At 41.3% G+C, this 25,672-nt stretch overlaps 1 protein-coding gene across 1 annotated transcript in view; it reads right to left on the bottom strand.

Moving 5' to 3' along the window:
- The window catches only part of ARMC9 (armadillo repeat containing 9), a 65,262-nt gene extending 44,115 nt beyond the window's left edge, over positions 1-21,147 (bottom strand). The window contains 9 exon segments of the mRNA XM_082766737.1: positions 6,144-6,242; positions 8,066-8,223; positions 13,804-13,828; positions 15,025-15,117; positions 17,853-18,008; positions 18,370-18,540; positions 19,077-19,202; positions 20,890-20,977; positions 21,112-21,147. Of these exon segments, the coding sequence (XP_082622863.1) occupies positions 6,144-6,242; positions 8,066-8,223; positions 13,804-13,828; positions 15,025-15,117; positions 17,853-18,008; positions 18,370-18,540; positions 19,077-19,202; positions 20,890-20,940 (879 nt within the window). The 5' untranslated portion in view covers positions 20,941-20,977; positions 21,112-21,147.
- Between the last annotated feature and the right edge of the window lie 4,525 nt (positions 21,148-25,672).

Raw genomic sequence — 25,672 nt, 5'->3', positions numbered from 1 at the left:
TCATCCTAAGAAAAGCTTAGTTACATTCACAGCAAACAGCATGTAGTATTTTGAAATGAAAGAGTGTACATCCACTTAACGTTTGGTGAATCCACTCTGAATAGCTCAGAATAATAAAAAGTGACTTCTGTTTTCCATGTCTCCTAGGTTTCGTGTGGACTGCTGATGCTGAAACCATTATCACAAATAAGAAACAGAATGGCTGCCATTAACTATTACAACTTGGTGGCATGTTAACGTTTGCAGTATAAAGTTTTTGAGGAAAAAAGTGCATACTATGGGGAAACAAAACAAAAAACATGCTAGTCCTCATGGCTTTTCCAACAAATTAAAAAAAAATAAATTCTACCCTGTTTACAGTTTGTGAGTCACAGGCTAACTTCAAAGAACTGGTGCTTTTGTCCAATGTGTGACAGAACAAACTTCCCAGCCCAGCTTCAAAAGAGCTGTGCCAAAAGACATCTAAATCTTGCAAGGGAGATTAATTCAACTAATTGGAGTGACAGGTAAATATAATCAGACTGAATAGCAGCAAAAACGTAATGGGTATTTATTCTATTCCATGACAGAGGAACAATATATGCAATCAACTATACAGCCTTCTAGTCACAGAACCATTTTCCAGTGGTTAAGACGCATCTTGGCTATTGATGAAGACTGCACATGTGAAGAAGAGCTTCCTGTTTTTCCTTTAATCCAAAATTTAGAGAATCTTATTATTATCCAAGAAATTCCAGAAAGGTGTGCATCGTATATGAATCAGAAATTTCCGGATTTAAGACTGAGCCCATGCTTAAGAGCTACATTGGATGGGGACTGAAGGTACAAGACTTCAGAGGATCAAATCCAAGCCAGTAAAGAGCCAGAATCCTTTAGGCATCATGATGAGTATTAAACAGACGCAGCTGCATGCAACAAAAGACTACAACCCATGTTTCTCATCCATTGGACAAATCAGTTTTAGAAGAATGAAAAAAAAAAAAGTAAAACAATTTATTAAGTGTTTTACAAATATAAGGGACTATATTAAGTAACTGTATTTAAAACTATTCATTTCAAATTTACCCACCATTACCCGCATCAATTTCCTGCCCAAACAAACATTAGGAAGTCAGGAATCTGATTAAATCTTCAGCTGAATGCTTCCTCAACTTGTCAGGACTGGTGCTCTGACCTCCTGTTCTTAGAGGCAGACCTTTTGCTCCGACAATTTTCTCAGATTCCTTATCTCCCAAACGTCAAATGACACAATCAAAGATGGGGATTACATTGAATTGCAGCTAGGAAAAAAAAGGCCTTATGATACAATAGGGCCTTACAGAAGCGTTAGAAACATCTCCCATCTGCAACGCCGTGCTGCTGCCTCTATTCCCCCCCTACGTGCACCAGATGCATCCTGTTAATGGGCAGCAGATCAGGCTCACAGGCTGACCCACGAGGTCTCAGAGCTGGCAAGAGGCATAAAGCTGCTCTGCAGAAGAACGAGATCCAAGCCAGCTTGCAGGAGAGCACAAGGCAACAGCCAACACCAGACACCCTCACTGAGTAAGATTTCACAGGGGTGATTACACTGGGAAAGTCTTTTGGTCTTGCCTCAAGTCTCACAGCCAGTTCTGGAAGAAAGACTAGTTTGGGGATTTGTCCTTCTGATATGGATTTCTTTCAGTATGAAAGGACGGGCCTTTAACCACAGGAGACAAAGCAGGAAGCTGATGTTTGTACAGTAACAGCACACATTAGTAAGTGATACACACTGCTTTTGCTCTAAGCTCAAAGCCTGAGACCTCAAGCCTTTATATTATACAATACTGCTTTTCAGGCAATAAAAGCTGTGCACCAAGTACAATGCACTGGGAACAAAATGAAGTTTACAGACAAGTAATGCCACCAAGGATATAACCCAAGGCATACTCTTTAACTTCCTTGGGCAATACATCATTTTGGGTACAGCACTGGTACAGGCCTCCTTCTAAGCCTATCCTAAAACTACCACTGTGCTGTAGCAGAAACTACAAAATCCACCATAAATCCCAGGTGCACATCTCAGAGCATGATGCTACAATCTTAGACCATGTCAACTGTGCACTGGGTGGCAGGTCTTTAATGTCAACGGGACTACAGAATGCCTGTTTGCAGCCAGAAAGCAAAAATGGTTTCTTACCTTCCTAAAAAGGAGTTCTTAAGTTTATCTGTGCATGATTTACTTCAAGGACAGAAATTATCAGTAAATAAAAAATTGAAGCATCACCTCCTAATTGCCTTTAAAATCTTCATTACACAGCTAAGGGATGACTAAAAACTCACTCCTCCTAGAAGCACTTATGGCTTTAACATCTTCTGCTCTCAGAACCTGCTCCCAAATTTGGCTCGTCCTGAGTTGTGCCAGCACAGCTGACTGAACTCAAGCATCCAGTCTTCCCAAACAACATAACAAACATCTAAACATCCCCTAAGCGGTAGAAATTTAAGGCTGCGTATCAGTTCAACAAAAAAGGAGCTTTCTACCTAATGATTTCCTTAGCTGCTAACCTATATAGAGATACTAATCCACCAAAATTAATTTATTTAGGGATTTATGGGCCTGACATCAATGGTGTCACTGGGACAAGGCCAAATCCAGAATATTGAAAACCCAGGTAAACTATAAAGGCCTAATCAATTTTATTGGCAAAGATGAAAAAAAAAGAAAAAAAAAAGAAAAAAAAAAAGGAAAAAAAAAAGACTTTTAATGGCTGAAAACAATCTTTAGAAATAGACAAAAAAAAACAAAAACACATCTCGCTTATCTTGCCTACACAGTGAACTTAATGGTGAGGATGAGCAAAGGAGTGCTAGTCTCTTCCCTCCTCAATTCTGTAGGTGATAGCTCCTTACAGTGGAAGGAGTTTTGTGAGACAGATTAGCTGGCAAGACCACACTCTAGTGACTCTAATCAATTATAAGCAAGAAGTGATGGGACCTTCCAACACAAATCCAGCACAGATGCTGCAAACACATTCTGCTATGTTGTCTAGGTCATGATGCCTCCAGCTTTATTCCAAAACTTATCTGAAAACCTGAAACCACTTAAGGATAGAACAATAACAGCTAAGTGTATAACAATGAGGAATTTGGAACTCCTAAAGAAAAAGTAATGTGATGCCTTAATGACCAACAGTCTGAATTTGGTTTTTAGTCAGTCTCATCTGGCTTCACGGATCAACAGGGGCAGGGAGTGGTTAGAAATATTTTGAGGCTATATACATACCATATATATTTGTTCTTCTTACTTATTTGTGTTTCTGCATGTTTGCTGTTCACATATGAAAACAGAACTCTTTACATGGGAAATAAACAAGAAAATATTATTAATCAAGGAGGATACAAGGATAAGATTGGGAAACCTGGTTATGTTTTAGTCAAAGTCTACAGCAAGGACTGTGATTAGCCTTGTCTCCGTAACTCGGCTAATGCCTCGGACTGCCTGAGTACATGAGCCTGCTTATAGAAACGGCGTTAGATTTCAACCACAGCAGCTACTATAACCTCACTGTCAAGGAGTGACCTGAACCAGCTGAGAAACCCTTAATCTAAATAGACTCAGTGCTATAGTTGTCCCGGCCCTTCCCTAGAGAACTTTGATGGCACAACAACTGCCTCAAGTACTGCGGGTAGGGGAGCCATAAAGTCACACTGAAACAGTTATGTGAGTAAAACCTCATATAAAAACAGATTCAACTGTGCCAAAAGAACACAGTTATACTCAGCTTAACCTAGTAAATTTGGGACAGAAAGGAGGCAAAAATTTACTTCCAGGAGAGCAGAAAAACCACCACCATCAAAACCTCTTTCTCTGACCTACCTACATAGCTGGAGATTACGTTAAAGTGGGCACATTGGCACAAGTACAGCGGCAAATGCATTTCCAGAGCAAATAAGCTTTTAGAGATGCTTTTAGAGAAGCAGCAGTAAGCAAACATGATACAGAAGGTCGATAGTTATTTGAGCATCATTTTCTAGAAGAAAAAGGAAGAGATTTTGAACTGTCACCTAATCTGTCCTGGAGGAGCAACCAAGCATCAACCATTCCTGGTAAATAGTAACTATTGGTCTATTTGGTTCTTAAAAAGTGTGACAGAGATCCTGGCTGATACACTGTGTTTATACACTGCTGCTTACCCACTTCTTCCATGATCACTTATTGATCTGAAAAGTCTTATAAAGTCTTCTTTCACAGAGAATGAAACAGACGTTTATAGCTAAAAGCTACATGTCTAGCAATAATCCACCCAGTGTTTATCAGTGAAGATGCAGCTTCAATCACTTCTATACACTCTGCAGTGGATAAAGACAAAAATCAGCAACTTCCACAGGGATGACACTTTTCCCTCTGCTCCCTTCCCAAAAGGGTTCAAGAGATCAGAGGGTCAACTTATGACACAAAGAACAGAAATAATAAGGCAGCACTACACAAATGGAGCAACTTGAAAGTGTAGAAGAAGGGAAGCCTTGGTGCAACTAAAGTACAGGAACAGACAGCAGAGTGCATCTGGCTGCACCAGATGGCAAAATGCAGATGATTGGGGTACACCAAACATTACCTTGGAAAGCTGTCGATAAGGAATGATGGAAGATCCCAGAAAATTGTTGGTTAGAAGGCTGGCAGGAGGAGGGGGCTATGATAAGGGGTGGGACATGGCATAACCATGCACCACAGACATGGTGGGCATCAGAGAGTAATTATAGACTATCCCTGACATTGAGGTAGCTGACAGAGATCCTGGTTCCTTCCTGAACCCCTGGAAACACAGCCTGCAAAAGAGTGCACCTCTTAAATGAGACAGGAGTTCTGACCATCAACAATGAAGCAAGGGTATTTAATTCAGCTTGAAGAACAATGAAGAATAATATCTACCTCTGAAAATAATAACATAGAAAAAAAGAAAAAGGAATATTCTTATCTCCTCATCTTTCTGTAACAGATCTTCAAGAGGAACAAAATGTACCCGTAATGGTTTTGTTATTAAAAATTTTGGCTAGAACAAGGAACAAGAATCTTATTTTCTTCTGCTTTTCCTTTGACACTTCACAGAGCTCTCTTACAGCAAAGTTAAGTACACGTGAATGTCTGCCATGGCCAAGATAATAAGCTTAAGTCATGTATTTGGCATGTCATTCTAAAGCAGTGGCACAGTATTTTATTCAAATGTTTGAGGAGTTCTAATATTAACACTTATTTGAAAAACATGAAGCAAGAAAAGATTTGAACAAGCTAGGTATTAAAACAGGTTGTGCCACTGAACAGCTCTTACACTATCATTAAGTCATGTAATATTTCACACCTGCAGGCACAGTTTCATGGATACTAGAAACTACCCTAAGATGGTTCTGCTGCTGAAAAAAAAAAAAAAAGCTCCCTCTCCACAATGGTATAAAAGACTGAGTGGAGCAGAAATGGGCACAAGCTGCCAGGTAAACCGTAGCCATCTGACAATAACAAGAGACTGATGGAAAGGGAATCAAAAAACCAAACAGGCATCCTGAGATGTTTGTTGGTAAGAATGAACAACTTTAGATACAAAGCTAAGCCCATCATCTAAATCAACAAGGTAGCTTAGATGTATGATTCTAACAACAGCTCTTAGAAAAAAAGGGAAGTCCTCCCTTCCTCCTCTTTTCCCCACGTGTTCTCATTATCCTGTCTGATGCTCCTTCTTTCGCTGGTTAAACCAACTCACTCTGGGATTATAGGAGCATCACTGACAGCAGAAAGGAACAGAGCACGTGTCCAGAGCGGAGCAATGCAACCACCTCCTCTTAGCTACATTAAAATTGATTAAGACATGCCACCAAACCACACTCAGGACATTAGCTTTTTTTTTCCCCCAAAAAAAACCACACATCGTTAGCAGTTTTAACAAACGCACAGCTCACTGTGTTATCATAACAAGAGAATTAATCATATTTATGCAGCTATAACTACGTAACTGTCATTCACCAGCACATGAGATCAACAAAACTTTACGCCACGTTCTCATGCAAACATGAACACTATCTTTCATCTTTTACTATTTCAAATCCCTTGTTTAATACACAACTCAAGTGGTATTGTACAAAACAAAACAAGAAGAAAAAAAAAACAAAACGCAAACATTAATACTTACTGTTCCAGGCCTTGTGAAGTCAATACTTTGTGCTACACTTTGTCTCATCTGATTGCTAAACAAGCGAACACAAACACTTTGAAGATATTCTGGTGTGATCTAAAAATTAGGAAATAAAACAACAGAAACAGATTATATAAAACTGACATTTTCTACCAGACAAGCGTTTGTATACTTGAGGGTTTCTGAGGGCTAGAAACCACACACTTGATGCAAGCGCAAGGTATGTACTCAAACTATAGTTTTGTTTAGAAATTAAGAAAATTGTAAACTTTCTTCATCAGGGAATAGCTATGCTTTTCAGAACTTGCATTAGAAATTTCAGAATCTGGAAGAAAAAGTGAATTGTCACACCAGTGTTTGCATATAGATTTTCCTCAGTCAGGAAGTAAGTTCTCCAACAATAAGTATGAAGCAGTTTTAAGCTTTAGACATAAACAATGATACACTGAAGTGTTACCTATCTGAAGAGTAGAATTTAAATCACAGTTGTACAGAAGAGAGAATAAAAATAAGTTATGCAGTACAGGACTTTACTTTCCAAGGCAAAACATCTCAGTGGGTTTAGAGTTTTTGTTCTGAGAAATCTACACCACAGCAGAACTGCCTAACTGCAGAATAGTTATTTGTTACCCCAAAACAGAGGAGAGAGATTACAGAAAGGGGAACAGGGACACTTATAGCAAGAAAACAAGACCCTTCAAATTCAGAATGCTGTAATTTCAACATTATTTTATTCAGTGTCCAGCTCCGCTTTGGAGTGACAGAAACCAAGAATCCTAACGAAAGAGCACCATCAACTGGACACATTTGGGAAGGATCAAATGACTGCCTGGCACAAGGCTTACAAAAAAAAAATGTAACAAGCATCTATCCTCCACCACAGAACGTAAGGGAATATCACCTCAGAGAGCAATGAAACCTGAAACGGTAGGCAGGAAATGACTGCTATGTTTCTTATTGCTTTTGACACTCATGAAATGTATCAGCAGATACGTTTCCTAATCTGCTGTAAAACAAAATCCACACATGTAGGCAAATTCTTCCCTGCAGTAGTGATATAAGCAGACAGTAATCCCAGCTGTAGAGTGGCAAGCCACAAGATCTTCATGCTGATGAGAGGAGGAAGGTACATACTGATATTACAGCAAGCAGCACGGGAACTCCAAGGTCATTCTCCCTGCTAACAATTCACAGATCCCTTAAAAGCACCTAGAGGCCACTAACACCTGCTGTAAGAATCATCTTCAGGTTATACTGAAGTTATAGAACAGAGGCCTGCTTGCACAAAAGATGAAGTGTAAAACATCGTTGGATAAGAAATGCCCATAAGAAAGCTGTTCTTTCTCCAGTCAAATAAATACATGTGTGGCCCATTTGATACAGTAAATGACTCGCTCATCTCCCCAACCAGTTCCCTTTACCAACTAAATTAACAAGTTCAGCTTCACAGAACAGAGAGTAAAGCTTTTCCTCACTGAAATTTTGAATAAATAGAGAAGATTGTTTCCACCACTGTGCAACTTAAAGCAGACCTGGCAGCTGTTTTAAAACACACAAGGATTTCTGATGGGCTGAACTGCAGTCAGTGATCACAGTAACGCCCTCTAATCACTACTTATGCCAAAGCTCAAAAGGAGACTCCCACGAGAGATCTGGGAGGTCTTGTGAAATGATGCTACTTTCTACAAGATTTCTGAGCTGACACAACTCAACTCATGGCCTGCACCACCTTTATCCTAGTACACAGGGGCAATGGAAGAAACTCATCCCAAGCACTGTTTCATCAGTAAAGAGACACAATACTTACAGAAATGCTTCTAACTACGAAGTTTAATTCACTTTTTAGTGGCATTCTCTCTTCCATTTTTGGGGGGGGGGTGGAAGGAGTGAAGTAGGTACACATCCAAGTCACCTCTTACCATCTTGCCATTGACTGTTGCCTCCAAGGAATCCACAAGCTCTGCAGTGACTCCAATGAGATTATGGTAGTCTGCTTGCATTTTGTTAAATCGCTTCAGGTAGGTCATGGTCCTGTGCTCAGACTCCACTAGCTGTTGATGAAGATGCTGCAACATTTCTGTCAAGATAATAATAAAAAGGAAACAAATTCACTTTTTCAACTGAAAGGGCAGAGAACCCAGGAGCATTTTTACTGCTCTGAAGGGACAACTTTGGCTGCTGATGTGGAATTCCACCCAAAGGTTGGAACTTCACTGCAAGGATAATTCCACACTAGCAGTGTGATTTTATTTCATCATTACAAGTACTTATCTTAATTGCACAATCAATTGCTTCACAGTTATATATTGCAGCAATATAACTACAAGACAATAAAAGTCTTGTGAAAAGGATACTGTTTTAAAACAAGTCCTAATACAAGAAGTTCTATGCTGTTAGAGACAAAACGAGTGCGATCATCTAATCAGAAGAATTTGTGACAAAATGCAGCCCAGATGTGATTAAGTGATCTTGTTACCTACACACCATCTTATACATTCACTAAAGTAACAGCAGGTAAAAACATTACAGAGTAACTGCAAAGCTCTAGCTGCTACTTCAAAAATAAAACAGAAAAGGAGAAAGAAAGTGACAAAGATTAATGCAAGTGCTTGGAAGGTTACATTGTAAAGCTGGGAGTTTTTTCCTGGTGATTTATAGACATAGTCCATTGACAATTAAATTATGTAGGTCTCTACATATTCTACAATACATAATAAGTCTTGCATCTTTTAAAGAAAATGGAACAGCTCAGAAAAAAAATCACCTACAAGTTAACCAGCTCTCCACGCATTCTTAAAATAGTGGATTCTTAGAAGTTGCAGGTAAGTCCCTACTTCATTTGATCATAGATGCCTTCAATTTTCCAACATTTTTTTTCAGGTGATTCCATTATTTATTTGTTTATGGTGACCTATATTAGTTGCTTTTAATACCCCCTTCAGTTTCTGGAAATAACACCAATTTTTCTTTTTTATTTCTATTTATTTTGTCTAAATTAAAGAAAAGTAAAATTCCTAATACATTTTGCTTCTTCAGATTACGTTAATTTAGAGATGAAAGAAGCAAACTGAATGCCAAAATCTGTGTCCTGCATTCCTGTTTTCACACCCTTCAAAATCAACATTATACATGGAAGTCAGGAACACAATCTAGAGCTGGAACCAGAGCAGGCATCCCTACAACCAGACAAAACTATGAAAAGATGCACAATAACGCTATTTTTACTCCTGATGCTTATGTATTTTGCTAAAACATTACATTTTAAAATAGTTTGATGAGAAGCCAGCTTTGCTCCTGTGTTGTGAAAAAGAGCTAGCACCCATCTGCAAACAGGCTGAATATTTACCATAAAACTTGCTGTTAAAACAAGGTGCAGGAATTAGCTTGACTATGGAATTCCAAACAGAGGTAGGATTCTTTTTCACAGATTTCAAAACTTCTTGGATTCGAATACAGCATTCCAAATAGCCTCATATAACACAGTTCAGGTCCACACAGACCCAGGAGGCAGAAAAGGAAAGTAAATAGCTCAAGATGCAAAACTGGAAATTAGAAAAACAAATTCCTTTTCCTGGCTTTGAACAAACTTTGTCCATGACCTTTAAGGAAACCATCATGCGCTTTCATGATTCACCATCTCTTTCCGTAACAATATAAATCATACCTTCCCGTATCACAGAAGTGCTGGGAAACATAACTGATAAGTGGAAAACCTTGGGATGGTTATCTGGAGAATCCTACAGCAATATAAACTTTTACTGCACAGTTATGCTCTGTTTGAAAAAAAACTCAGCATGCACAACTGCTGTGTATACTGCCATGCTGTGCTGAGCTGAACACCTTGCAGCTATGAGAAACAAGCTGTGGACAATTTATGTACAGTTATTTAAAAATACAACTGTCCCTCGCCGTTTACTCCCCTGCTCTCTGAAGTCAGGTACAAACCTCTGCTCTGTTCCATGGTGGCTTGCACACAAGGTAATAATCAGCAAAGTGAAGAACGGGGAGTGAAAGTGGTATCTAAATACCATGGCTTATCTTGCAGAACCTTCACAAGTCGTCTTCTACCATCAAGCTATAATTAGTATATTGCTATCTGCAATATGTGTAAATATCACCCAAGTAACTGTACAGGAAGTCACTTGCTGACAAATTGCTTCTTAAAGCAATAAACATGTGGACTTCAGAGACAAGGCTGTCAAACAATACTGTTCAAGTAGAACTGCCCATAAGTCCATCATTATAAATGAAAAAGGTAATGAAAAAGGTAAGTCATCATGTAGCTTTTTGAATTCTGATCTTGATAGATCTTATGGATTTACAGGGTTTCTGAAATAGGCTGGTTTTATCCCATTTATACGAAAAGCAATAGATGGCACAACAGCTTGTTTCTGTTTTCAGAAAATTTGGCAAAATGAACTTTTTATGGGACCTTTTAGAGAAAAAAAAGTGTATTAATAAACCAGCTATAAACCTTAGCTATAAATTTACAGTCTTAAAATAAAGCACAGAATGCAGAGAAGGTACATTTTCTTACTTCTGATCTATGTTTTAATTTATGATTTTTTAAAAGACTTTATTTTATTCTGACAGCCTCCTCCCCTCTTAGAGTGGCTCCTTTCTGAGAATCATTCAAGAATCAGCACTCTGCACCTGATTTGTGACTGATGCTTTTTATCCACCTGCAAATCTAGCAATCCTAATGGTATATTTTTTTTTTTATATACTTCCTTGGAGGGACAAAAACCCGTGTGAAATAACAGAGGCTGGGACAAGTCACAGGTTGTGTTCAAGTACAGCAAAATGTACTTACAAATAAGAGCTAAGATAGATTCCAAATACAACCCGAATTATTCTTCCTTGATAATAATCATTCAACTTTGAGTTAATTTTTATTTTATAGCCACCACTGCGTAACAACTACCACAGCCTTAGTATCGTATAGCTCTGAAACAAGAATACTAAATGCATTAAGACCCTGAGAACATCCGTTATACAAAGCAAACTGCTCTTCAGCACATTCTTCTTTTGCTTGGATGACCAAATTGGAATATATTTTTATTCAACTTCAGCTCAGAAGTTTCCAGGGGATATATCCAGAGCGTGACTTTCACTCAGAGGAAAGTCTGAAGCATCAAGTCATGAAACATAAATCTTCTCATCATTTGCTTGCTTTACATAGACTACTACAGAAAATTTCCAGTGATGAAAATACATCTTCCAACTACAGCCAGCAGGAAGAACTACAAAACCAATTCTCAACACAGCTCATGAGTGCTAGTCTTAGCAATTGAGAAACCGGCCAACTTACCCTTTTTCTGTTAAATCAAGGGATTAGCAGTTATAAACACTGGTCTTTACCGAGGAGTCAAAGAGAAGAATCATGAAACCGTGACATAGTTTGCATTTTTTACAGCACTATCTTCTCAAACAGTAATTTTACTAAAAAAGGCAAAATATTTCATGAAAGTTTCTCTTACTAGCAAGGCAGGAAGCTTTCACTGTTGGCACGTAACTGACCTGTGTACAGATGGCTGTTGTAAGAGCTGGTCCTACGCTGCTCCATTTTCCCCCCCTTGCATTCCTGCCACATCCCCATAATCAATACCAGCATTTATGCAGACTGATCAGGGAGCCACCAGCCCAGTTAAAAATTACTATTTAGCTGCTTGCTTGAAAGATTAAATCATTGCAATCTGAGTCAGAATGGGAAGAAGTGAGCTGCCACTAAAAGACACTTTTTCCATCTAAGTGACATTGCAGCAGCAATCAAACTGCCCCTGTAACGGGAAGCACAGAGTAACACAATGCTTGGTTTCTTTTTTTCCCCTCTCTCTCCCAACAGATAAATGCTTTCTACAGCCAACTTGTAATAAACTAGGGTTACAGAGGATTGAAAACAAGCTCCAGACCTAACACCTACCACAATCATTACTTTTATGTGGAGGGAAAGATGGGACAATAAAGAGCAGAGGACTAACCTGGTTTAGGAAGATAGAGTGTACAGTAAAGCCAGTGGCTCTGCAAAGCGAAGGTGCTGGCTTCAGGCATCTCCTGATACCCATTTTCTTGGCTTGCTCTCTCATCTATATAATTATCTCTGCTCATTTGTCACGTCTTCTTAAGAAGCACATTTGGCAAATGGGTGAAGAGCCAGAGACTGTAGCAGGTTAATCAGGAAAAGCACACCCACTAAACTCTCCAGGACATCTTCGAAAGCACCATCCCACCCAAACTTGAAGTGCTTCAGTATGTGAGACTAATGATTGGCAACTGTTTACAAAAGGCTGTTTAAGAGGACTCTCTGCCACATCACTCTTGACTCATATGTTACCGATGAATTTTCTTTACATTTCTCCTTCACTGATAATGTAAACATTCTCCAGCAGCGAGTACATACTGCAGATCCCACGTGATCCAAGAAACATACTGCAGAACTAATGTCTCAGACCCGGTACCTTCAAATGAGACAGACCTCAAATAGCCTTTACGAAAAATCCACCCTGACTCAAACTCTAAGGCATGTAACAGATCTACAAATTAAGGCTGTGTGGAGTCAATACTGTGACCATCTCTGTACTCATACAGAGCACAGAACTTACCGAAATAAAAGAATACTTAGGCCCTAAATAACTGAGGCCCAATCAAGTAGTTATGTCTTTCAAATCAGAGTATGGAATTACCGCCTTCAGGAATCTCCATGACAAGGAAAAAAAGTGACTTTTAGCAAATAAAGATCTATTACTAAATGAAATTCTAACAACGTAAAGCACAAACTTACAAAAAAAAAATACCCAAACCTCACAATGAGAGATGACCTTCATTTTCTTTCTAATTCAATACACAATTAAAAAATTCTCAAGGTAAAACTACGATTAAAGCAACTCAGCAGGAAAAATTTTAGGAACCCAAGGTGAGCTCATACAAATTCCCATCAAAACAGTGAACACAAAAAGTCAATTGAAAAGATGAACGCAATAGACTTAGGACCTTCAATTCTATTTATTGAACTGATTTTTAAAAGGCATATACTTCAAGTGCTGTCTGCATCTAATGGGATTTAGCGCTAAAATTACCATTTTATAGGACCCCAGGTTACTTAGATAAGTGTTTATGAACAGCCTACTTGAAATATTTAAGACATTCTTATTCAGAGATTCTTAGGAGATACCAATTTGTACTATGTTAAGAGTTTAAACAGGGTAAATGAATAGGAACACAAATCTACTTTCTCTAAGAAGGTCTGACAGCCTTCAGAGTAAAGGACTGAGATGTGAAGCCTGGAAGATGCAGATAGGCCTAGGTGGGTACTGGAAACAAATCTGAGGAAACATGTTTTAATCATAACTAAAAACAGAGAGATGGCATGCATTTTGTACAGAGTTATCCACTTGTTTTTACCATAATTTTATTTCAGGACAGAACAGAGATAAAATGCAAATCCCACTAACAGGCCCCTTCCATTCCCAGCACATCTCTGTGCTCAAGCCCACGGGCTTCAAGCAGCCTGGCAATAGCTACCACCAAAACAGGGGTATGGATTTCAAAGGACTTTGACATGCATCAAAATATTTCCCTGTCATTTAGGCCTAATTTCCGCTACTTTTATAGCCCCTAATAATCTTACAGAATATCCTTACCGCATCTCCACATTTACCTTTGTTGCACTGTCCATTCTCCTTCTGTTGTATGAGTAGGAGCTGTTCAGGAAAATGTATTTCTTTTCAAGTATGCATTTAGTTCCAGAGATAGAACGAGAAATTCAACCAACTAGCACACCCAACCAAGCCAAATATTCCTGCAGCCCCAGGCAACAGCCCATGCCTGATGCTTCATGGAAAATCAGTAATAAATGAATCAAAATAAACACATAAAAATCTTTCAAGTGCACAATGTTATATAGAAACATGAGACTTTTTGCTGACCTTTGCACATACAAGATCCAAATCTGAAAATACGGTAAATCCAGACTAAATATATTAACAACAACAACAAAGTCAAACTGCTCATAAAATCAATATACATATATGCAAACAATATATTCTAACAAATATTTAGGGTTCAGTCAGGATCCAGTACGTTACTACATAAAGACGAATAAACAGAAAGAAATATAACTGTTCCATGTCACGCACACACACACACAAACTGCTCTAACATGGAAGTGAAAGCAGACTCTTGATCATTGCTCCTTATCCTGGCAAATAGAATGGCGCAGGAAAAATATCATTTCCAGCTCTCATTCAATTCCACAGTGGCATGATGTTTTAGGATGCAGTAAGATGTAGGAGGAAAAGGATTTTAAACCTGTCCTGTCAAAACAGGAGGCAGGCAGAAACAAAGACTGCAGTTTAGTTCTCTCTGCCTTGCCTTTAACTATACTGACCAAAAATGGAGAACATTATCCTGTCATACAGCTAGTTAGCCTGCAAATAAGGCCTGACAACACAGCTTAAACAATATTAGAAGAAAAATTAGTCTGAAAGACAACTCATTTAATAAAACAGTGATTTCTGGAACCCTTAAAGGCCCTGGAAAACTTTCAGCTAGTCCTTGAAATGGCTAATTGAAAAGATTAAGAGCTTTCCAAACACAGAGAGAGGGGTCGGGCTTTGGGGTATCCTGTACATCACACACAGAAGCAGAGAAGGGTCATATAATAAATACAGTTTCATATGCATCCATACATTGTCTTTGCATTACTTTTTCAAAAGTTTGGTTTTGAACATAGAGTTTTGAATGTTTCCTACCAAAACACATTAAACTGCAATGTTACTGCAGTTGTACAATAGATCTTACCAGCATACTCTTCTGATAAATTATACTGTCTCTTTACAGTAATTCTAATGATCTTCAAAGTATTTTCTCAAAAGGATACAAATAAAGTGAGAAGCCTGGGAGTCTGGCTGGCTTTGAGAGTCAGAGACAGGAACTTTTCCAATCTTGTCCTTAAATCCAATGTCCAAGAATCCTTCAAAAGAAAAACAAATGATGACAGCTGTTCGCCAAATATGTACGCTTTGCTGGAAGTACTGTTTGGATCACAGCAACCTTCTACTAGTAAACAAGGCAGCCAACATTATAGTGAAAAGCTTTTCTTTCACTGTTACTGCAGTGAATGTGGTTGCTAACTACTCATAAAAGTACACCAAGAGTAAATTCAGTATTATTTCTATACAAGACTTATACTTGAACTAAAGCCACATCATGTTTTTAGAAAGCTGTCACACAGTATTGGTGCCTTGTATGATTATGCAACAACTGCTTTTCAATTACAAGTACCTTTAAAATACAAGCAACTTGATAAAAAGATAATATGAATTTAACATTTTTAAAATAAAGCACAAAATGAGCTATTTTCCATTCTTCAAAAGAAAATCCCTGAAGTCATCTTTCATTCCTGACAAAATCTGGGACTTTAGACTCTGTCTAAAGCGTCATGACGTGACATCAGTGGTCAGGGTACAACATTTCCAAAACACATTTGGAGAAAAAAAAATGACTCACGTATGAAAATCTGGACTAACGCATCAGCCACTAACTGGAATACTGTTTTCTGTCTCACATAGCGTCTCTGCCTCATAAGCACAAGAAAATAATAGTTAAGGAAAAAAAATACACCTAAGAATTCACTGATTACTCATTTCTTGTTTTTCAAACCTTCAGTTCAGCTGGTTTCTGCTAAAAAGCTAGCCAATAGATGAAAAAGCAGTTATCTTCCAACAAGTGAAAAATCAACGTGTTCCAAAAAATATCAGGGGCTTCCTAGTTTACTGCTGTATTTATATACATTGCAAGCTGCTCTTGCAGCTCAAACTTGCCCTTTTGCCCTTATCTCACCATGTTGGAGAGTGTACAGAATTTACTTGCTGCATTCACCAATTTAGTAACAAGCAGGGTGCACCACACAAGATGTCGTATATTACCAAAGGAGCTGTGTCTGCTACAGAAAGACGTGTGTATTATTTTTTAAGATATATTAAACAAGCAGCAAGGAACTCCAGTTATAAAACATCAGATGCCTGAGAAAAAAGTAATGCTGTAAGAACACTGCTTGGTAGACTAGTGACTCACTGCTGTTCTTTCTCAAATGTAAAACAACCTGTGCTTCCACACTAACACAGAGTGAATTGTACAATTCCCACGAGAAAACATGAGTGACTGTGGACTAAGAGCTTTGACAGAGTTACTATGAATAAACCCCAGGATCTTGTCTTCGATATGGCATTCCACAACAACAACAAAAAAAAAGCTGCTAAGTATAATTAAAAAAGTAGTCATATCCCAAGCCTGATGTCAACTAGCACATCTCATTATTTATAGCTAGTCCCAAAGGAAAATTGCAGCATATGCCTTTTTTGGTGTTAAACTAAAGCTCCTCATCAGCTGCTACATATAAAGTCAGCCCTAGGGCAAGCATCACTTCAGGTTTGATTTGATATCAAACCACGTGTGACAGCAACATGGATTAAAATACCCCTTCCCACCACAGTGACTGCCCACAGCCCCTTAGGTGAGCCAGCACAACCACCCAGGTTGTAGGATGGTGGGGCACATCAAGCGTATAGCCCTGCAAAACATTACACGTACTTCACAAACAGATCTGTGCACATGTGTGTGCAGACATGGGGGAGCTCTATACCCGCACATTCACATGCAATACAGCAGCTCAGCTTCTCGATCCAGGTCGAGTGCAGCAGCACAGCCAGCTGTGTGCCACAAAACCAAGAAGTTAATGACAGCTTTCCACTGCAGGAACGAGCTGTCAGCAGGTGGAATGGGAGCAGCACCCTACCCAAAGGAATTGCCACTGATACTTCGCAGCTCCAGACAGCATCTCCTAAGCATCTCCCTGCCTGGTGCTCAGAAGGCAGTCAATGTGAAGGTGCTTTATTACCCCGTCATCAACAGAATAACTGTAGATCATCAGTGCACCTGGCAATGAAAATCTATTTTGAAGCTGAACCACACTAACTTTTATACTCTTTCCTCACCTTGCATGTACATGCGCCTAAGAACTTGCATGTGCCTACGAACTGAACTCTGAAACAGCCACAGGCAAAGGCTAAAATGTAGTTAACAAGATTTATTAAGCAGTAAAAATGCCTGTGGCAAGAGTCACTAAGCCACTAAACACAGCTATGCTCTTCCAGTATTTCTGGGAAGAAAAAAAACAACAACTCCCAGGGAACACAGACAACACTGACTTATTGTCTCATTTAAGACAATTACATCCTCAATTTCTGCTACAGGAAGATTAGTTAATTACTTATAAAGTTGACTTTCTCTTTTCCACATTAAATGAAACTGCTTCAATCTTCTTATGCCTAGCTATCGTGTTTTAAAACCAAACTGTACACACAGATAGTGGAATACCCCAGGGCAACATCCTCAAAGCACATAAGTGGAGTTGCACTACTACACAGTGACTCCCATAAGCAAGCATATTTCAGGGTTGTGTGGAAAGGAAGAAGAGGCATTTATTTATTTTTTAATGTCAGCACACCATTTAAGACTCAAATATTTAAGATGTTACTCTGCTATTGATTACACTCCTCCATGAAATGTCTTCTTTTATGATTGTACAGTTTCTGTTAGAGGAAATGATAAAAGCAATTACCAAATCAAATATCATTTAACACCTACCATTCCAAGGGGAAAAAAAAAAAAACAACAAACATCATAAATACAATTTCTGCAAAGTACCTGGAAAAGTTCTTTAAATGAAGGATGCACCATAGGGTTGGGAACGAAAGGCAAAGCATAGAAGGGAAGAAACTCTGTAGTCTGGCTCAGTGCAGCTCCTTTTGTTTCAAGGTATGCTTTAAAGTGAGAAATCCTTTCCTCAAGTTCAGCTTTGTCCTAGGAAATAAAACCACATATTTATTTAGAAGACTGCTGTTCTGAATGCACTGTAAAGCTGGCAGACGTAAGCAGAGACCTAAAGACATTAACTTCAAATTTGAAATCTCAGTGTATACAATTAGAGGTGTGAAAATATCAGTACACTGGTATTTTCCAAGATATTTCAGGAGCTCCACAATAAGGAACAAATTCCATCTCAAGTGTCTGCTTTCATCTAAAATGTGGACTGCTGCCCAAAATCCAGATGTGTACTCTGTGACTTCTTACTAAGCATCCCACTGCCATCTGCACTAAAGACAAGTATATCAAGTAAAACAAATGAAGGCAATTTGAAGTTCAAACCGTCAAGGAAACTTACAGGCTTTCCCACAGAGTGTTTCAAGAGGTATGTAGCAAAGTATATGTGAAGATAGAACTCCAGCTTCTGAGCAGCTGGTTCATTGTCCCGGACTGAAGATGAAACATGCTCCTCCCAGAGCTGGAAGAAAGCTTTCTGCTCACCATTTTCAAATGCTGCTAGCAAATCTTTCTGCAAAAGGCAAAAGCATTCAGTCAAAAAACAAACACAGAAGAGTTTCAAAGGCTACTCAGGCTAGTTAATGAAGAATCCAAGTGCCATCTGAAGATGCTGAATTAAAGCTTTACCCAAACCCTCTTACCATTTGATGACTGGCTAAATATTCCTTCTCCAACTATCTCTAATCTCTTTGAGAGCCTGAATCACCCATTGACACAAGAAGCAAAGAATTTTCAAACATCGATCTGGGGACCCACCTTCACCATAAGAGAAAAACAAATACCTGCAGCATCTGAAAATCAACTTTTCAAAGTACATCAAGCTAAAAACCTAAAATACTGTGAACCAGAACTACTGCCTCAGGTTCAGAAGGATTGAAGCTCTTCAAAAAAGCAAATGTGGAGGTTCCTGCACTGAAAGAAGACTGCTAGCAGCCTTCTCCAAATAAATAAGAATCAGTTCAGACAGTGCCGTAATAATTCACACAGTGGTTAGCGGACTTAAACTCTTTTGAGTATTATTCAAAATAAGTGCAAGTGATGCGTTACCTGCACAGGCAAGGCTTTTGAATCTCTCAAGGAAACACCTGCTGTTTTGGGTAGAGGCTTCCCTTTTATTTTACATTCCTTTGCAAATACCTTCACTGTTTCTTCAAATTCTGCAAAATCCAAATACTGCAAGATAAAAACATACAGAAATATTTTTCTTAGATTATTAGTGCTTCAAAGAGTGATCCACGAATTGCCAAAGTCCTTAGAAGTTTCTCTGTAGTATGGTCCATAAATGTTGAAAGATTATACAGGAACAAACAACTGTGTCTCACATGGTGAGAGCCTACCATTTCTTAACTTAGGTTTCCTTCTACATCTTAGACAACAGTGTTTGAAACCAAGCACACTGTCTCTAAAAGTATGATGCCCCCCAGTTTAGACAGTAACTAAATGCAACCAAAGAAGAAAAAAGAAAGAAAATCCATTACTGCCAACGCCTCAGCTGAATAAAAAAAGTAAATAACTTCCTTGCAGATAATGTTCCCGGCGGACAGAATTCTTAAGTGTGCTCTTCAGCAGCCACAAAGCTGGAATCCTAAGCCAGTTCACCCATGATATGTGAAGTTGCATTAGCCAAATCAACGGCCAGCTAACCAAGCATTGCTCTTCTGAAGAAGAGAAGAACAGCCCCCTCTCTTCCTCCCACAATGTACAGTCATGATATTACATGTCTTCCCTCTCCTCCCCCATCTCATGAGCCTTAGTTATTGGTTGCTGTGGCAGGACATCACATTTTGTCTTGCAACCTTGATCTGGGTGTCCAACATTGCCACAGAGAACTGGAATCATTTATTTTCTTCACTGTTAACATAAACAGTACTACGTTGATGATTGAGTACTTAGAACTTTTTAATTTGTTTTCTGAGAAACAAACAAACAAACAAAATAAGCTTTGTAAGATTTTGCCTTTTGATAAACTCTTTAGGCAGAGAGTCCAAGCTTTCAAGAGACAGCCTGGGAAAAGCTGGGCACAATAGTGGCTGACTGCTGCCCCTGATCACAGCGCTGGCGCCTGCAGAACCGTGCAGCAAATTGGGTCACACAAGCACACGGTGCAGGTGGGAGGCTGCTGGTTTGTTTGCTGCTCACTTCAGGTCTCAGTCAGGCTACTGAGACTGTGCTGATCAAAGGAACGTGACAGTAACAAGCAACAGGGATCACAGCTTGTGTCCCTGTTCCCAATCACAAACATCCCATTTAGCCAATTTATCCAGGAGGCAGAAGCACAAACCACCAGAGAAATGCCCACCCTTTAAAGTTTGCCTCTCACATTTTTTTTCCATAGGACTGTTTCACACTTCAGAATATCATCTAATGGGCAATATGGGTAGAGGAGCACCTAACTAGAGAACCCTGATTAGGCATTAAACCATGGAGACCAGTGGTCTCAGGACTTCAGCCTGGGCTTTGTCATTTCTGGGGCTTTTATGTGCCTCTGCAATTTTATAGAGGCACAAAATCAGATGGCAGCCCAGCCACCTGGCTTAAGGCTCTCACCAGTGCCGCACGTTGGACCCGAGCCCCAGAGCTGTCCAGGATCTAATCAATTTAACTGTCCCTTTAACAAAAGCCTCGTTTACGACGAACAACATATATTTTTTAATTATCAGACGTGTGGCTGCTGGCATTTAACGCACGTTAAGCCCTGTGAACCTCTGACTTCCAGGCATAGCAAACGCTTGCCCGGCTGCACACCCACAGCACGCAGCGCTTACACCACCCTGCTCCCAAACACAAGCGCTCTGAACCTCCCCTTGCTCATTTCAACAAAAAAAGGGTAGAAAAAAGGGGAAAATAAGCGCACACCAACCTCTCTGACCAGCCCGAGCAGCTCGGCTTCGTAAGCCAGCACGTCGCCCATCGCCGAGCGGCACCGCCGGGGCTCACCGGCGACACACCTGGAGGGGAGAAGGGCAAGAGGGAAGGGTCAGCGGCCCCAAAGCAGCCCCACAGCGGTCTCAGAGCCCCCAAAAAAAAACCCAGAGCCCCCCGGCCCCACAGCGGCCCCGGGCCGGGCCAGGCCGCGGCCTACCTGCGGGCCGCCGCCGCCTCCGGTCGCCGTGGCAACCGCGGCCTCACGCCCCCACCTCCCTCCTGCGGCACGTGACCGCGCTCGGCCAATGCCAAGCGGGGACACGGCGTCACGTGGCGGGGGGGGGGGGGGGGGGGCGCCGGCCTCGCCGTGATGGCGGCCGCTGCGGGGCGGCCCCTGGGGAGGGGGAGGGGGTCAGAGTCTGTGAGGGTTTGGGCTGGTTCTGTCTAACGGCCGCTGTGTTTCAGTCCTCTCTTTTTTAAAGTTATCTGAGGAGTGTTTGTGGTCAAATTAATTAAAAAAAAAAAAAAAAAAAAAGACACGCCACATTACTATACAGGTTGTGTAGCTCCCTTACACCCCGCACAGCCCAGAGGTTGTGGAGAAGTTGTGGGCGCCATCTTCTCTGCAGGCCTGAAGGCAGAGCTTTCGGATGCACAATTAAACAATTTCATAATAAGGTTTAATGCCACGTGCTACAACATCCACACCTGCACACCTCTATGGTGCAGTCTGTTAAGTGAATGTGAGCTCCAGCTGTAATTCCTGATCTGTTTAAACCAAAAATGGGCAAAGGTTACCCACTCCATTTACTGCCCCCTTTAGAAAATTAATTTAACAAAGTTATCAGATAAAGGTAGAGGGGCTTAGCTTTTGGTGACAGAGAACTGAGACACAGCCCTGCCACAACCCGCATGGTGGAGAGGCAGAAACCATTAGAGGAGGGACCCACAGGCACCCACTTTTCTATGAAAGACTTGCTAGAAAAAGAAAAATGTCTTTTTATCACCAGTGATGTTCTCTCTGGGATTCTGGTCTCACCTGCACAGCTGTGTTTTCCCCTGCCCATACCTCAGGTGAACTCCTGGGAAGACTCATGTCCTCCTCGCCTCCCCACCACAGCCAGACACAACATGACACCATCTTCCTGCCTCTAAAAGGCTGCCAAAAGAGGCAGCAAGAACAGCCTGCAGTGCTCTGCATCTGCCCCAGCCACGGATTTTGAACCGCAATAACCTCCCAAAAACCAGAAGCTAATCTCACCAGACAGCTCAGAGGCCCTGCTCTCTGCTGAGACCATTTCCTGGCCAATCCTTAACTTCCCAACACTGGCACTTCAGTATGAATGTGGTTCAGGGCACAGCCTGCCCTTGGCTAGTGATCTAAGGGCGTTCTTCTCCTTACGCAGGTTTTTTTTTTTTAATTGAAGGCACAGGGGAAAAAAAAATCAACCTCAGACATTCTTGACAGATCTAAAATTATCGGTTTAATAGGAAAAATGTTGGGAAAAAGAGAGGTGATGGAAAACAGTTATGACAGAAACACGTCACACTGAGTGAGCGGGCACCAGCATCCCATCCATAACTCGTGGGAATCATCAGCCCACCACTGCTGCAAATAGCTCTGCTCCACTGCCAGCCTGCAGAGGGTTGGTATTTGAGAATGAAGCACTGAGGCAGACTGCTACTCTTTGGGAAAGGGAAGCAAGATATGAAATACCTTATACAGGGCAGAGGCAGCCTTTAGAGATCTATCCCCCCTGCCATGCCTTCCTTCTTCAAATGGTGGCTGTCCAGGCAGGGGACAGAGCAGTGGTTTGAGACAGGACTGGTTCCTGCAGAAAGGCATGTTGGCTGAGCTCGGGCAGAAGACACCCAGGGAGAATTATCTAATGATGCTAAAATAAGGTGTGAGGCTTCAGGACTGGGAGCAGCGCTTGCTCTGAAAGGGAAGATGAACATCTGATAGCTTGTGCAAGCCCTTTGCCACCTCCCCCTGAGCAAGTGTTTTGCTATAGCGAACCTCAGCATCTCTCACTGGGGCATCACCCCCTGCTCAAGCACTCCAGATACGCTCCGTTTTGCCATATCCCTGAATTTATTTGCGCTGAGAATTCCAGACGTTGAAAAAACATCTGAACCATGGCAGAAGCTCAACAGACTGCTGTGCTTCTATGGTTTGCCACAGTATTGCTGTTCAAAGCTAAAATAGGTAGGCCCCTTTCTATTTATTTAAAAATAGATGCTGTGTGCTGCAAACAGAGACAGTTGTGTAGCCCTGTGGCTTCTTGGAGAACGTTAGCAGCCTGGACTTTGGATCAAAGATGTTTCTGGGCAGCACACTGCGAGTCCTAGAAAGCAGTTGGTAATTTCTAGAAAGCAAAGGGAAATTCCTAGAAAGTACTGGGAAATTTCCAGAAAGTGCTCTTATTCATATCCACATCCCAAGAAAGCACTTTGATATTTCTAGAAATGACTCCATGATGCTTAGAGAGCACCTGAAATTTCTTTGAAAGCACAGGGAAAGGCCTGGAAAACTCTAGAAGAAAAAGCATCCTGAAATTCCCAGGAGGTACACCAAGATGTTCAGAAAGCCCCTTGGAATTCCAGTCTGTAATTCCTATAAAGATCTTGTTATTCCTAAAAAGAACATAGATACTCAAAAAAAAAAAAAAAAAAAAAAAAAAAAAAAACCAAAGAAGTTTCAAGAAAGCAGTGAGAGATTCCTAGGATCTTGCCTGAATTCCTAGAAAGTACAGGAGCATCTTTATAAAGCACCAGGGAGGTGCTGGGCAATTTGTGTCCATCGTTAGGCTGCGTTTCCATTGCTCATCGCACGACGTTTACCATTCTGGCTGGCTGGGCAGCTTCTGCGTGCGCTGCTAAGTGCTCAGCTGGGTACACGGCTGAGCTGGCAATTAGAGCTTCTGGGTTTGGCTGTTTGTATACTAAATGAATCTGAATTCTAAATGAAACACTATGAAATGTCATCATCTGGCATCATCCAGCTCCCTGCTTAGAGGGTTTTTTTCCTGGGGACAGGTGGCACTGCCTCTGCCACAGAGCTGAATGTTCCTGGGGCTGGCTGCAGGTCCTGGGCTGGGCGGTGACCTGCTGCTCAATTAAAAACCAGGTTGCTATTTTCTATGCCCAAGTGGAAGATGTTGCAGGGAATTTCTTCTTTCAGTAGCCTTTCCAAGCGGTCGCATTAAAAATAAAAGCAAGCAGGCAAGAGGGAAACATTTTTCAGAACTTAAACATCCTGTTATTTTCTGAGTCAAACTTCAGCTTTTAGTTGCTAAAAATGATTTTGGCTTGGATTTTCTGTGAATACTTTTAAAGGAGCGTTTGGACAATAAATCAATCAGTTTTTGGTGGATGGCACATTATTGCCGGTTGGGTTTGGAGCACGGCCTGGCTCCTACTGGTACTGCCCAGGAGCAGAGGAGTTTGCTTGGACCACGGTCCTGCGCTCAGGCAGGGTACCCTGCCGTGCAAACACTGCTCACATTTCAAGTTACGCAGCAGCGTGACCCTCAGGGCCCTCTGCAAGGAAAACCGAGGCAATGCAATTGCAAAAGCTCTCTTGTTTTCCACAGCATTGGGCGATCATAAAGCTGCTCTGTCTCCCTTGGATGTAGCTGCTGCCGAGCCACCAGCTTCTGTCCCCACCTCGCCCAGAAGGATGCGGTCAGCCCCATGCCAGGCTATTTACGTGCAGACCCTTCTCCAGTAATTTTCTATAACCAAAACAAGACTTTCCTGCCAAAAATGACAATCCATTCTTGGGCCCTAAATTTCACGTGTAGGTTAAAGATAAAATGGTCTTGGTGTGAAGGTAAAGAAAACAGAGAACTGGCCCAGCCCTACCGGAGCTATCTCAGCTCTTCTGGGAAGACAATGGCGAAACAAAAAGTTCATCCGTCTTGATTCTCATTGACAAGACATGGAGAAAAACAATTAATTGGGAGAGCCAGCCTAATGCTGAGAACAAAGACACCACACCAATATTTCAGGTCTTTTTCCTTCACTTTGAAGGGGAAAAATTTGCTCCGTGCTTCATCCCTTGTAGGTTATCTTCGGAGGAACAATGTTCCCATAATTTCTGCTGACAATTAACCCTGCCTGCATGGCGGTTCTTCCCTGGGTCACCAGAGCAGCTATTAATTTATACCCTTGGCCGGAGATGCTGTTGCCATCCGAAGGGCTCTGCCCTTCCCCTCAAACAGCCCAGAGCCAAGGCCGCAGGCAGTGAGCCCCGGGGTGCTTCTATGTGCTGTCCTGCACACCAGGACCCACCTCACCTGGACCCTCATGGCACAGATCCTCTGCCATCCATTTTCTGCAAGTCCTTCACCAACACAAAGGAAAAGCAGTGGTGGGTGTTGCTTAAACACCCCCACGCACACACATGGGGCAGCGGGCTTATCAGTCCAAGTGCATGGGGTTGGGATGTTTGCGGTTTATGGTTTCCAGGATCTCTGACTAGCTGGGATCCAAAGGGTTTGGGGCAGAAAATACAGCCCCCAACACAAAACTCCAGGCCTGGGCTCCTGCCAGCTGGGCCATTTGCCCACGCACAGCAGGATTGGAGAGGCTGCGTGAAGCCAGGCCTGAGCTGAAACCCAGCGGCAGGGCCTGGGGCGGCTTCTCCTCACCTGAGGCACAGAGCACGGGGCCAGCCCAGTCCCGCCAGTGCCAGAAAACCACATTGCACTGGGCCTGGCACAGCCCAGTATATCCGCCACGTATCTTCACGAGGGGATGAAAGAGCCTTGCTC

Source organism: Aythya marila (genome assembly GCF_965140915.1).
Source record: "Aythya marila genome assembly, chromosome: 9".
Classification (NCBI taxonomy): domain Eukaryota; kingdom Metazoa; phylum Chordata; class Aves; order Anseriformes; family Anatidae; genus Aythya; species Aythya marila.
The sequence above is the reverse complement of the archived record's forward strand: the minus strand, read 5'-3'. Positions and strand labels throughout refer to the sequence as shown.